The sequence below is a fragment of the Saimiri boliviensis genome, chromosome 6 (genome assembly GCF_048565385.1).
Source record: "Saimiri boliviensis isolate mSaiBol1 chromosome 6, mSaiBol1.pri, whole genome shotgun sequence".
Taxonomy (NCBI): Eukaryota; Metazoa; Chordata; class Mammalia; order Primates; family Cebidae; genus Saimiri; species Saimiri boliviensis.
The window spans coordinates 86,718,479-86,732,916 of NC_133454.1; the positions used below are offsets into that span (position 1 = coordinate 86,718,479).

General features: G+C 38.6%; 1 protein-coding gene across 2 annotated transcripts in view; it reads right to left on the reverse strand.

Annotated features, from left to right (window-relative positions):
* Positions 1 to 965: 965 nt before the first annotated feature.
* PIK3C2A (phosphatidylinositol-4-phosphate 3-kinase catalytic subunit type 2 alpha) overlaps positions 966 to 14,438 on the reverse strand; it is a 128,113-nt gene continuing 114,640 nt past the window's right edge. For both annotated transcript variants that reach the window (XM_003919876.4, XM_074401173.1), the window contains exons 28-33: positions 11,636 to 11,760; positions 9,577 to 9,694; positions 9,414 to 9,486; positions 8,961 to 9,070; positions 8,748 to 8,873; positions 966 to 4,531 (exon numbers count right to left, since the gene is read on the reverse strand). In XM_003919876.4, coding sequence (XP_003919925.1) covers positions 4,349 to 4,531; positions 8,748 to 8,873; positions 8,961 to 9,070; positions 9,414 to 9,486; positions 9,577 to 9,694; positions 11,636 to 11,760 — 735 coding nt within the window. In that variant the 3' untranslated portion in view covers positions 966 to 4,348. The remainder of the gene's footprint in view (positions 4,532 to 8,747; positions 8,874 to 8,960; positions 9,071 to 9,413; positions 9,487 to 9,576; positions 9,695 to 11,635; positions 11,761 to 14,438) is intronic.

The window sequence follows — 14,438 nt, forward strand, 5'->3', positions numbered from 1 at the left end:
ACAGTTTTCAGAATCTTAAATAGGATAAATTAGCTAAGATACCTATACCTAGGAACAACTTAAAATAGAGCAAACAAGGTTAGTCCTAAGATAATAACTATCGAAGCTCCATGATGGATTCACTCATGGAGTTCATTATGCTATTGTCTAATTTTGTATATGCTTAAGATTTGCATAATGAAGTTTTTCAAAAAAGTAAGGGTGAAATCATTCAGTTATTGCTCTCATAGTCTCCGGGACCTTTCACATGTTATCTTAGGGTCAGAGAACCATAGCTTCACAGTTAATCATTGCAGGAGGAAGGTACTATATTAGAAGAATCCACATTTCTGAGTTCTGTAGATAGGTCTGTATCATACATGTTGCTGGACTACTTAATATCTTAAGTACCAAAGGCCAGGGACTACACTCACAGAAGCATTTCCCTTCTAAAAAATAGTGATGGACTATAGCAAAGTGTTAGCAATCCAGACCTTCAAAGAGTAACACTCAGGCCAGGCACGGTGGCTCCCACCTGTAGCCCAGCATTTTGGGAGGCCGAGGGGGACAGATCACTTGAGGTCAGGCATTTGAGACCAGCCTGGACAGCATGGCAAAACCCCATCTCTACTAAGGATACAAAATTAGTCAAGCATGGCAGTGCATGCCTGTAGTCCCGGCTACTTAGGAGGCTGAGGCAGGAGAATTGCTTGAACCTGGGAGGTGGAAGCTGCAGTAAGCCAAGATGGCACCCCTGCACTCCAGGCATGGGAGACAGAGTGAGACTCTGTCTCAAAAAAAAAAAAAAGTAACACTAAGAAGTCAGAATCTCTATTTGGACATTTTTAGGGGCAAATGACAGGCTAGTTCTGAAATTCAAGATAATTGAACCTAATAAACTCCTAGGTGAGATGCAAAGAATACCAAGAATGAGCTCATAGCAAAGTTTGGAACCAAAAATGTTAGTATGTCAATAAGGAAAGAAATGATAGCAGAATTCTTTTATTCCAGAAATATTTTAATACAATTGTAGTACAGTTATGAATCACATTCAATCCACTGAATATATTCAGGGTATTAATAAAAATATTATACATCTTTATTCACTACCTTAATATAATTAAAGTATTTGGTTCTTATAGATGAGACTAATTACCATATTCATTCGTATATGCACTACTGGTCACACAACATGGAAATAAATTTATGGATTATGATAGTGGGGTTTCAGTCCTTTTTGATCTGAAGTCTAAGTTTCAAAAGTGAATGTTGTCTTATTTAAATGCCAGAATATTTGAATCCTAGAAAGAACAGGCAACTAATTTTAAGGCAAGATATTGAAACTTTTATACAACTTTAATTTGAAAAAAGAAATTATCAAAGATTATACCTGCCCTAACATTTAGATACCTGTAGATTCATATAAAGGCAGTAATAAAAATATCAGTGCAAGTTCTACATTGGGTTCCTCAGTAGAGAAAATAATAGGTTCTTCGAGTGAACCATTATCTTCAAATCCCAAAACATGGCAAGAAAGAATTCTTCTGATGCAGGACTTAACATGTAGCATAATTTGGTCAATAAAGGTAAGTATAAAATATTGTGATTATACATAAAAATTAGTGTCTTGGCCAGTTTGTTAAACTTTTGTTTTTCAGATTTACTTTAATGTGAGCTTTTAAAAAATGCTTAAAAATCCAACTGATTTAAAACTGATTGATAGTAGTAGTGCAAAGAGGCTCTCCTCTTTTTATTTTTATTTTTTGGTATGGGCTGAAGATTAGCATTTAACAAAGAAATAATTTATATTAAACCATATGTAAAATGTATGTGTGTTTGAATGAGTAAAGAAGGCACAAGATGAGTTAAATTAAAACATTACCACTTGTTCTGAACTCTTAACTGTACAGCATTATAATACACACTTTTAGATATGAGTCCAGATTTATTATCATTGAAGTGACAGCACATTTTTTAGCTCTATTATTTGTGCTAAAGACACTGCCATTACAGACTGCAAAAAGGCAGCACATGTTGAGTCCAAGTAACAATGACTTCTATTAAGACAGTGTTCGTTGGTTTGTTTTTAAATTACAATGGCTAAGACAACTGGTGGAATGGAATTAGGTCTCAAAAGCTGATGTGAAAATTACTAGTACATTTGCATTTGCAAAGCTATTTACATACTTTAAGGAAATGTTATTGATCTGTGGAAAAAGCAAATGGTGGTGCTTTCATCTGCATTTTAATTAACTTATTAAATAGACAACACATTTTAACATTAAAATAAAAAAGACATTCATATACCATACGCATGGGTTTAACTACAAATGGACCATTAGTGTTAGGCACCAAAAATTTCAAGTTTTTCCCCACCCCATCCCATTGATATATTATCAACTCTTCTATTTCTTCTCCATAGGTATCATCATTTACATTAAACATTTGTGCAGTTCATAAAAATTCTGTTCTGGGCAACTGAATTGGCGATTGTCCTGCCCCTCTTCGCATTCTTTATTGCATATTTTGTTAGTTGTCTCACAGCAACTTGATTGGTACAATCTCTATTGCCATTTTTAAAGTATCTGAATTTCTATTCTAACCATGAGAGTTCTTATATGTATGTATTTATCCCAACTAACGAAATTGTGTCTAAATTTGGTGACTAATAAAAATAATGAATCTTATTGTTGTTTGTTTTTTTTTGAGACAAGAGTTTTACTCTTGTCGCCCAGGCTAGAGTTCAGTGGCATGATCTCAGCTCACTGCAACCTCTGCTTTCCAGGTTCAAGCGATTCTCCTGCCTCAGTCTCCCAAGTAGCTGGGATTACAGGCACCTGCCACCACGCCCAGCTAATTTTTGTATTTTTGGTAGAGATGGGGTTTCACCATGTTGGCCAGGCTAGTCTCCTGACCTCAGGTGACCTGCCTGCCTTGGCCTCCCAAAGTGCTGTGATTACAGGTATGAGCCACCTGTGCCCAGCCAAATCTTATTCTTAATGGTTACTGTAGAATAATTTCAATCCTGTCCCTTATGATTCTGAATCACATAAAGGAAAATAACTTTTCATGTGAATGTACAATGTTTACACATGTCAGTAAGACAGTTTACAAGACAAACTAGTCTACATAGACAAAAGGTCTATACTAAAGTTTAATCTGGACCCTAGAACTGTCAGGGGCCTCTTGTGAAGAGTCTGCCCTACTCAGGAATGGGCACATGGATGAACAATTACTCACTTGTGTACTGAGGGAGTGGAGTATAGATGTAGGGAGGTGAAATTACCACTCCTGGAATAAATGTAGGATTATAATGGAATGATGGAATTTATTGTACAATCACATTGGTAAGTCTTGTTCAGGTATTGGGCAACAAAAAAATGACTTGACCATTTAAATAATTATTTCATACATCAGAATTAGAGAAAATGATTTTCTGTGGGAAAAACATTAGTACATGTACATAATTTCTTGTCTTTAGTAAGCTGAAAGTGAGTGAAAATTATGTACTAATTATTTATCAAATCAGGAAAAAAACAGAAATGAAGTGCCAGGGAAGCATACAAAGTTAAGGCACCATTATTTACAACATCAGTGATTGGCACTTATTCTCAAAAAGGCTTTAAAGACATGAATAAAAAGCAATGTTATGTTTTTACCTACTTCTATAAACTACTTAGTAGTTCTTAACATAGCTGTCTGTTATTTGTGCTTTGTTTTTCAGCTCCATTAATAGCAGCTGCATTTTATGATAACATCCTGCATCTTTCCTTTACTTTGGTGTTTGTGAACATTACACAGTGGTAAAGGCTATAAAAGGTGCACAACTGGAAAACACATATGCCCTGCCTCTTCATAGAAAACAATGCAAAATAGATGGCTGAACTGACATAGTACTGTCTCAAAGTCTTTTTCAGGAATTAGTATATATTAAGTTTAGGGTTTACAGCAGGCATCCCCAAACTTTTTACACAGGGGGCCGGTTCACTGTCCCTTAGACCATTGGAGGGCCACCACATACTGTGCTCCTCTCACTGACCACCAATGAAAGAGGTGCCTCTTCCTGAAGTGCGGCGGGGGGCCGGATAAATGGCCTCGGGGGCCGCAAGTGGCCCATGGGCCGTAGTTTGGGGACACCTGGTTTATAGCATTCTGCATAATGACTAAAACAGCAATGGCTTCCAAAAGTTCAAAAAGGTTAGTTATGTGACTGTTGGTCCAATAAATGTGTTCAAATGCAGCAAGTATATTTAACTACATAAGTTCCGTCCAAGTATAAAATACTATACAAAATTCACAAGTGTGTCTGTGCATGTACATATGCACGTTTATAACTGTCCTTGCTTCCAAAGCTGAGACATTCACTAGTTTACAAGTACGTTGCTGCAGTCAGCTGATACCATTTAACTGTCTCTTTGCTCAAGTTGAAATCTTTCAAAGGCAGAGTTACTCCACCCAAGAAAAAATTCTCCCGCAGAGATTCTGCACTCAGCACACTTAGTTGAAGTTCTCGCTGTCTTAGGGTTTCTTTACTATACCCACTGTACACAAGCTACAACAAAGGAAAAAAGAAACAGTAAATTACAAATTAAAGTTTGTTTGGTTTATTGGAACATTTCAAGTGAAAACGTGAGAATATTAGCTAAAGAGTGACCATAATGAATGACACTTACTATGACACATCTGGTAGGTTTTGTCTTAATACTTTAGAAGGACGTTTTTTATTTCAGGAGTCTTGGATTGTACTACTATTCCTGAAATGTCTGACAGAGAGAGGTACAAAGCAGTACTAATTAGCTAAAAAATAAAAATTAGAGGCTGGATGCAGTGGCTCATGCCTGTAATCCCAGCACTTTGGGAGGCTGAGGCAGGTAGATCACCTGAGGTTAGGAGTTCAAGACCAGCCTGGCCAAAATAGTGAGACTCGTCTCTACTAAAAATACAAAAATTAGCTGGGCATGGTGGCAGGTGCCTGTAATTCCAGCTACTCAGGAGGCTGAGGCAGAAGAATCACCTGAACCTGGGAGGTGGAGGCTGCAGTGATCTGAGATCGCCCCACTGCACTCCAGTCTGGGCAACAAGAGCGAGACTCTGTCTCAAAAAAAAAAAAAAAAAAAAAAAAAAAACACCAATAAAAATAAAATTAAAGATAGAAACACAGTTTTTCTGAACTGGATGTGATGGAAAAGGAAAAAGAAATTACAGTATACCAAAAGATGATCTAATAGCTGGGGGGAAAAAAAGAATGGAAAGAAGCAAATTGGGAGGTAATTATAATTATTCTGCCAAAAAAGAGGGATTAAAATTTCCTTTTGTTGTCTTTTTTTCTGTTGGAGTTTTTATACCATGAAATAATTTGTTGATTATTCATAACTAAATACAAAGTCACCCAACTAAAAATGCAGTTTGCACCAAGTCTGGAGTGTTACAAAGTTACTCTGTTTCAAACTCACATCACATTGAACACTTAGAATTTTAATTTTTCTGCCTCATCATAAGTTTTGAGAAATATCTCCTTAACCTAGTCCTGTTTGGCTAAAATAACTTAAAATGGCCAGGCGCTGTGGGTCACACCTGTAATCCCAGCATTTTGGGAGGCCAAGGCAGGTGGATCACCTGAGGTCAGGAGTTCGAGACCAGCCTGGCCAACATGGGGAAACCCTATCTCTACTTAAAATATACAAAAATTAGCCAGGCGTGGTGGTGGGTGCCTGTAATCCCAGCTAGTTCGGAGACAGAGGCAGGAGAATTGCTTGAACCTGAGAGGCAGAGGTTGCAGTGAGCCAAGATTGTGCCATTGTACTCCGGCCTGGGCAGCAAGAGGGAAACTTGGTCTCAAAAAAAAAAAAAAAAAAACCAATTGGTCTTTACCAAGCATTGTTGTGCTTTTAAAGAAGTCAAAGGATTGGCCAGACACGGTGGTTCACACCTGTAATCCCAACACTCTGAGAGGCCAAGGCTCGTGGATCACCTAAGGTCAGGAGTGTGAGACCAACCTGGGCAACAAGGCAAAACACCATCTCTATTAAAAACACAAAAATCAGCTGGGCATAGTAGCACATGCCTGTAGTCCCAGCTACGCGGGAGGCTGAGGCACGAGAATTGCTTGAACTGGCAGGCAGAGGTGCAGTGAGCCAAGATTGCACCACTGTACTTGACCTGGGTGACAGAGTGCGAATCTGTCAAAAAAAAAGAAAAGAAAAAGAGGTCAACGGATTTTCTGTAGGTTTTAATAAATTTATAAGCTTAATGAGAAATCAGAATTACCTGCTTCCAATCTCTAATCAGACATCGTGTGGATATACAAAAGATGTGTTTATCCTAAAGAAGTAGTTTAATAAGAGAGAAGTTGGGGGGGACCTTTACCATGTTTTAATAGGTACTAAGTTTATAAGTTGACTGTGAGTCACTCTCAGCAAAGTCACAGTTATACTCCATGCAATTCAGTTGATACTTTGCTTATTGCTTTGATTTTTGTTTTTTTTTAAAGAGGCAGTGTCTCACTCTGTTGCCCAGGCTAGAGTGCAGTGACACAATCATGGTTTACTGTAACCTCAAACTCAAGGGCTTAAGCTATCCTCCAGCCTCAGCCTCCTGAGTAGCTAGGACTACAGGTGCATGCCATCATGCCTGGATAATTTTTTAATTGTTTGTAGAACAGGGTCTCACTATGTTGGCCAGCCTAGTCTCAAGCAATCCTCCTGCCTCAGCTTTCCAAAGTCCTGAGATTAGAGATACAAGCCACCACCTGTGGCACTGCTTTCTTTTCTTTCTTTCTTTCTTTCCTTTTTTTTTTTTTTTTTTTTTGAGACGGAGTTTCGCTCTTGTTACCCAGGCTGGAGTGCAATGGCGCGGTCTCGGCTCACCGCAACCTCCGCCTCCTGGGCTCAGGCAATTCTCCTGCCTCAGCCTCCTAAGTAGCTGGGATTACAGGCACGCGCCACCACGCCCAGCTAGTTTTTTGTATTTTTAGTAGAGACGGGGTTTCACCATGTTGACCGGCATGGTCTCGATCTCTCGACCTCGTGATCCACCCGCCTCGGCCTCCCAAAGTGCTGGGATTACAGGCTTGAGCCACCGCGCCCGGCTTTCCTTTTTTTTTTTGAGACCGAGTCTAGCTCTGTTGCCCCTAGGTTGCAGTGCAGTGGCGCAATCACAGCTCACTGAAGCCTCAACCTCTGGGGCTCAAGTGATCCTCCTACCTCGGTCTCCCAAATAGCTGGGACAACAGGTGCATGCCACTATGCTGGGCTAATTTGTTATATTCTGTAGTGACAGCATCTCATAATCTTACCCTGGCTGGTCTAATACTCTTGGGTTCAACCAGTCCTCCTGCCTTGGCCTCCCAAAGTATTGCAAGTACAAACATGAGCCACTATACCTGGCCTGCTTTCAATTTTGAGTACTCGGAGAGAGTTACTAAAAGAAGAAAACAGCCTGGGTGTGGTGGCTGACATGTGTAATCCCAGCACTTTGGGAGGCTGAGGTAGGTGGATCACCTGAAGTCAGGAGTTCGAGACCAGCCTGGCCAAGATGGTAAAAACCCAACTCTACTAAAAATACAAAAATTAGCCGGACGTGGTGGCGCTCACCTTTAGTCCCAGCTACTTGGGAGGCTGAGGCACAAGAATTATTTGAACCTAGGAGGCAGAGGTTGCGGTGAGTTGAAATTGCACCAATGCACTCCAGGCTAGGCAATAGAGCGAGACTCCATACCCTCCAAAAAGTAAGAAAAAAAGAGGAAAACATCTGAAGGAGAATGGTTTTGAAACTATATCCTATCAAATTAATTAAGGTAAAAGTACTAGATGTTTTTAAATAATGGGAAAGACATCTGAACTTCAATTATCTGAAAGGGCTGCCTCAAAGAAGGAAGAAGAGTAGTTCAGTATGGCCCCAACAGGTATAACTGAGACCCCACAGATGGCCTCAGAAAATCAAAATCTTAGCTGTATATAAAAAATAATCTAAGAAGTGGAGCTATCCGAGACAAACCAAATAGCCTGGAAGTAATTCAACTACTTTGCCAGTGTGTGAACTCCCCTCTATAATAGTCACAAAAAGTGGTTGTCTATATGGCTCCTAAGGTCCATGAGGGCTTTTGTTAAATACTATTGAACTGTTATTGGTGTATATTGTATAACAAATAGTTCGGCAACTGTTACCTAAATATTTATTTATTTTTTTGAGACAAGGTCTCACTCTGTTGCCCAGTCTGGAGTACAGTGGCATGATCATGGCTCACTGTGGCCTTGACCTCCTCGGCTCAAGCAATCCTCCTGCCACCTAGGACTACAGGTACGTGCCACCATACCTAACTAATTTTTTTTTTTATAGAGATGGAATTTTACCATGTTGCCCAGGCTGGTCTCAAATTCCTGAGCTCAAGTGATCTACCTACCTTGGCCTCTGAAATTGCTGGGATTACAGGCATGAGCCATTTTGTCTGGCCTTAAAATGTTTTTAAAATCTCAAAAAAAAAAAAAAAAAAAAAAAAAAAATCTCAAAACGATGGACACGGGGAACAGGGGGAACACACACTGGAGCCTGCTAGGGGATGGGAGGGGGGAGGGATAGCATTAGGAAAAATAGCTAATGCATGCTGGGCTTAATACCTAGGTGATCGGTTTATAGGTGTGCAAACCGTGATGGCACGTTTAGCTATGTAACAAACCTGCACATCCTGCACATGTACCTCGGAACTTAAAAATGAAAATTTAAAAAAACTCAATAAACCAAGGAAATTTTTAGAAATGATTCTAACTTACCATTTCATTGAATGTCGGATTCCTTGTTTTTCGTGAAATTTTGGTTTTACGTTTGGATGTTTTGTGGGTATCTGGAAGTAGGTATGTTTTGACATATGGATTTGGGTCAGCCCCATCTTCAGTAACCTAAAAAGGAAAGCAGTCTCTTAATAGCAGTGCTTCCTACCAAGGTAAGGGTTTCCTCTGCAACCATCATTCTTTGTAATCACTCACAAGATCTTTGATGTGCATCACCATGATGAAAAGAGTACCATTTCGGTAAGAGATGGATAATTTCACAGCTCCTCCTATTTGGCCTGGAGTAGGACTGAAGGGACCTGCATCTGAAAATACAAATAGTTTCATCTTTATTTTATCTTGGTTGTAGTGGTTCAAGCAGATCAAAGGATTTTGCCTTATTTTCAAGACCATCACATGTGGTGTAGACAGAAGGGAGGGGGGAAAAAGAAGTAAACAACATGGTTAGGTCATTGATTTATACTCCTTTAGTAATCACATCTATTAGGAAAGTTGTATCTATTCAGAAACAGACTGGCTTAGAAAGAATACTCCCCTCTCATTCTCAGACTATAGCTAGTAAGCCCACTTTCATTCTACCATACTCACTGAGAAGTTATGGACTTGCAGATCATGAGTTACCAATAAAGAGAAAAAAAAAAATCTCACCTGCAGACCTAGCTATTCCTTCAGCTTTCTCATCACGAAGTAAAGGGTGGAAGAAAGTACAAACAAGATCACACTAAGATTAAAGAGAAAACAATTCATTAATTTAAATACTAAATAACACAAATGATAAAGGATGTTATTACTTCTTATTTAGTAAGTTCACCTCTGCTACATCTGTTGAAGCATTCATCAAACTCTGTAAATAACTGTTTAACTCAATTTTCCTTTTGGCGGCTACATCTTTTATGTGTGTTCTTCCTAGAACCATCTTATTAGGAAAGCTACAAAAGAAAAATAAAAACAAGTGAGATTTAAATAAGTATAGTATTTCCTTAGAAATAAACTTTTTTTTTTTTTTTTTTTTTGAGACGGAGTTTCGCTCTTGTTACCCAGGCTGGAGTGCAATGGCGCGACCTCGGCTCACCGCAACCTCCGCCTCCTGGGTTCAAGCAATTCTCCTGCCTCAGCCTCCTGAGTAGCTGGGATTACAAGCACGTGCCACCATGCCCAGCTAATTTTTTGTATTTTTAGTAGAGATGGGGTTTCACCATGTTGACCAGGATGGTCTCGATCTCTTGACCTTGTGATCCACCCGCCTCGGCCTCCCAAAGTGCTGGGATTACAGGCCTGAGCCACTGCATGCGGCAGAAATAAACTTCTTAAATATATACTTAAAGACAGAGTAACATCTTAATCCATTATGAAGTAATATTTTGTGGCCGGGCACAGTGGCTCATTCCTATAATCCCAGCACTTTGGGAGGCCAAGACAGGTGGGTCATTTGAGGTCAGGAGTTCGAGACCAGGCTGGCCAATATGGTGAAAACCTGTCTAAACTAAAAATACAAAAACTAGCCAAGCATGCTGAGAGGTGCCTATAATCCCACTACTCAGGAGGCTAAGGCAAAAGAATCACTTGAACCTGGCTGAGTCACTTGCACTCCAGCTTGAGTGACAGTGCAAGACTCTGTCTCAAAATAAAATAAATAAGTTTTTGTGATTTGTCTTCAAAGTACTGGAGACAACATAGTTCAATTACCCATTATCCTTTTATGAGCTTGGTAGAAAAGGTATACGGGTTGATTTCCTATATTTATTATTAGGTTGGTTCAAAAGTAACTATGGTTTTTGACATTAAAAGTAATGGCAGAAACCACAATTACTTTTGTACCTACCTAATACTTATTTTCTACTATTTCTTCTCAAGTTTAATCACTCATAAATATTTTATCCAGATCTGATCCCTAAAAAAAAAAAACCACTACTCAATCAGCCACAGCTATTATATACACAGTAAAATCCACAAATAATAACATAAGGCCTAAGTAAAGTGCTGAAAGGATAATCTTAATTGTACTTATTTTGGTAGCAGTGGAAAAATGAAACTGTACCTGGAAACAAAACTCTAATACCCACTTCACTTCCTCCTTACTTTTGAAATCTAATCTGAAGAAAATATGAACAACTCAACACAGAAAACTACTGATCATTGGGCTACATTAAAACTGAGGACTCCCAAAGGGTATCAGATACAAAACTAAGATTTTGATTAACAGTCTTGATGGTATTTGCTTCAGTTTTTTTATCAGAGGAGCTCAGTATGCCCCACGATAGATTATTTCTGCATTGATTTTTTTTTGAGACAGGATCTCACTTTGTTGCCCAGGCTGTAGTGCAGTGATGTGATCTTGGCTGCCTGCAACCTCCACCTTGTGGTATCAATCAGTCCTCTCACTTCAGCTCCTGAGCAGCTGGGATTACAGACATGTGCCACCACACCCAGCTAATTTTTGTTTTTATAGATGGGGTTTCGCCATGGTGACCAGGCTAGGCTCAAACTCCTGGACTCAAGCTTTATCTCCCTACCTCGGCCTCCCAAAGTGCTGGGATTATGAGCATCTGAGCCACCATGCCCAGCCGCATATGACTTTTTTCAAAACCAAGATTCCAAATTATTATCTTGTGTTGCTTATTATGGTAGAGACAGCAAAGTTAAAGCCTCAATAAAAGTCTAGAAAATCTCATATTTTAATATCCTGATCATGTATTCATTCAACAAAAACTTACAGTTCCTTGTTTATGTCTACTTTTGTATTAGCTCCTTGTGATACAAAGGAAAATAAGCCACACATGGCCTATAGTGTTAACACAAAGCTTTTCACGTACATTTGATAACAACTTGTTGCCTACAAAAAGGATTAATGTACAAGGATGGATACATACCCTGGTAACTTCCAAAGTGGAAAAATAATACTGAGCTTATTGTGAAGTTCCTGAAATTCATCAAATGTTCGGAAGACAAATGATGGTTCAATCTGTCCTTCCCTCAAAATTCGGACTACATAAATCTGAAAAGAAATCACACCACAAACACATAAAATTTATATTTAAACCTTATCTCCAGGCTGGGTGTGGTGACTCATGCCTTTAATCACAGCACTTTGGATGGCCGAGGTGGGCAGATCACCTGTCAGGAGTTTGAAACCAGCCTGGCCAACATGGTGAAACCCTATCTCTATTAAAAATGTAAAAATTAGCTGGGCATGGTGTTGCATGTCTGTAATCCCAGCTACTCAGGAGGCTGAGGCAGAAGAATCACTTGAACCCGGGAAATGGAGGTTGCAGTGAGCAAAGATGGTACCCTAGCCTGGGCAACAGAGTGAGACTTCGTCTCAAAACAAACAAACAAACAAACAAATAAAACACAAAACCTTCTTTCCTATATTGATCTTAGCCAACAGAGCAATAAAATCTCCTTTTCTGACAGAAATGTATAGCTTGTTATATATAGTTCAAATACTTTTATCTTGGTAATATATATGTCATCAATAGGAAAAAGCAAATATAAGTCATTGTATTACATTTTTAAGAGTTATCATAACCACCCTAAGGTATATAAAATAGAACTTAAAAGTATAAGCTGGCCACGGTTACTCATGCCTATAATCCTAGCACTTTGAGGGGCCAAGGCTTCAGCTCTTGGAGAAGAGAGCAGCCTGTGCACATAGTGAGGTTCTGTTTCTACAAAAAATACAAAAATTAGCCAGGTGTGGCGGGACACACCTGCAGCCCCAGCGACTTGGGAAGATGAGGTGGGAGGATCAATTCAGTCCAGGTGTCAAGGCTATAGTAAGCCAAGATTGCATCACTGTACTCCATTTGGGGTAACAGAGTAAGACTGTGTCTCAAAAAGTAAACATAAAAGTAGGCCAGGCATGGTGGCTAATGACTGTATTGGGAGGCCGAGGCAAGAGGATCACTTGAGGCCAGGAATTTGAGACCAGCCTGGGCAACATGGCAAAACCCCATCTCTATTAAAAATACAAAAATTAGACGGGCATGCTGGTGGGTACCTGTAATCCCAGCTACTCGGGAGCTGAGACATGAGAATTGCCTGAACCTGGGAGGCACAGGTTGCAGGAGCCAAGATCGTGCCATTGCACTCCAGCCTGCATGACAGAATGAGGCTCCGCCTCAAAATAAAATAAAATAAAATAAAATAATAAAATAAAATAAATAAAATAAAATAAAATAAAATAAAATAAAATAAAATAAAATAAAAAAAATAAAATAAAATAAAATAAAATAAAATAAAATAAAATAAAATATAAAATAAAAAATAAAATAAAATTAAAATAAAATAAAATAAAATAAAATAAAATAAAATAAAATAAAATAAAATAAAATAAAATACAGCTGGTCGCTGTGGCTCACACTTGTAATCCCAGCACTTTGGGAGGCTGAGGCGGGTGTATCACCTGAGGTCAGGAGTTTGAGACCAGCCTGGCCAACATGGTGAAGCCTCGTCTCTAAAATAAATAAGTAGTCAGTTGAAAAAAAGGCAAAAGGTTTGTGAGAGGGTGGTGAAGGAAAACTTGTTTTGCTGGCTATTTAAATTTTTTTTTTTTTTTGAGACAGAGTCTCACTCTGTTGCCCAGGCTGGAGTACAATGGCACACTATCAACTCACTGCAACCTCCGCCTCCTGAGTTCGTGTCTCTCCTGCCTTAGCCTCCCAAAAGTAGCTGGGACTACAACCACATGCCACCACACTCAGCTAATTTTCGTATTTTTAGTAGAGACAGGGTTTCATCATGTTGGCCAGGCTGGTCTCAAACTCCTGACCTCAGGTGATCACATGCCTCGGGCTACCAAAGTGCTGGGATTACAGGCATAAGCCATCGTGCCCAACATATTTAAACTTCTATAAAGTTACAATACTTTAAAGAATATAATACTGGTGCCAAGTCAGCTCTATCTGTAGAAGGCCAGAAACGAATTTGGGGATCTATATATAAATTTAAAGGTAGTAGTATATTGGGAAGAGAATAGACTAGGCAATAAAATGGTGTTAGGATAACTTAATAGACACACGAAATAATACTAAAATTTATTAACAAAATAGATGAAAATTAAAACAATAGTGAAATAGTTTTTTAAAGTCTATCATTTTCCCAAAAATTTAAAAACTGGCAGTTCTGGAAAGTATTATCCAACAAAAAAGTTAGCACAAGGGTGAAAAGTAACAACAAAAAAGAATGTTATAGTCTCGAAGGGAAAAAACACGCTGAAGATCCTTTATCCGTTCAAAGACAATGTGTGTGTGTTTTGTATCACAGACTGGAATAGGAACTTTTACTTTTTACTTTATATACATCTATACTGATTGAATTTGTTACGACAAACACACTTTACCTTTAAGTAAAATAACTGAAGAATGAACAAAAAACCAAATAAATAAAAATTTAAAAAAATTGAAGAATGAGAAAAATCAGAATAGCACCATCCTTTTAGTCTTGTCTCTAAAAGAATATCACTTGGTCCTTACTGTTTGAAGCAAATACAGCAAGAATTAAATACCAAAAAAATTTAGGGATGCTTTAAGTACATTTACTTATTTATGGACCATTCATGAAAGAAACAAGCATGAATAGAACAAATGCTTGGAACTTTAGCAGAATCAGCAAAGGAAGTAGGAAGGACAACAATAATACATGCATGATTGTTTACAGATATTGAAATCAAAC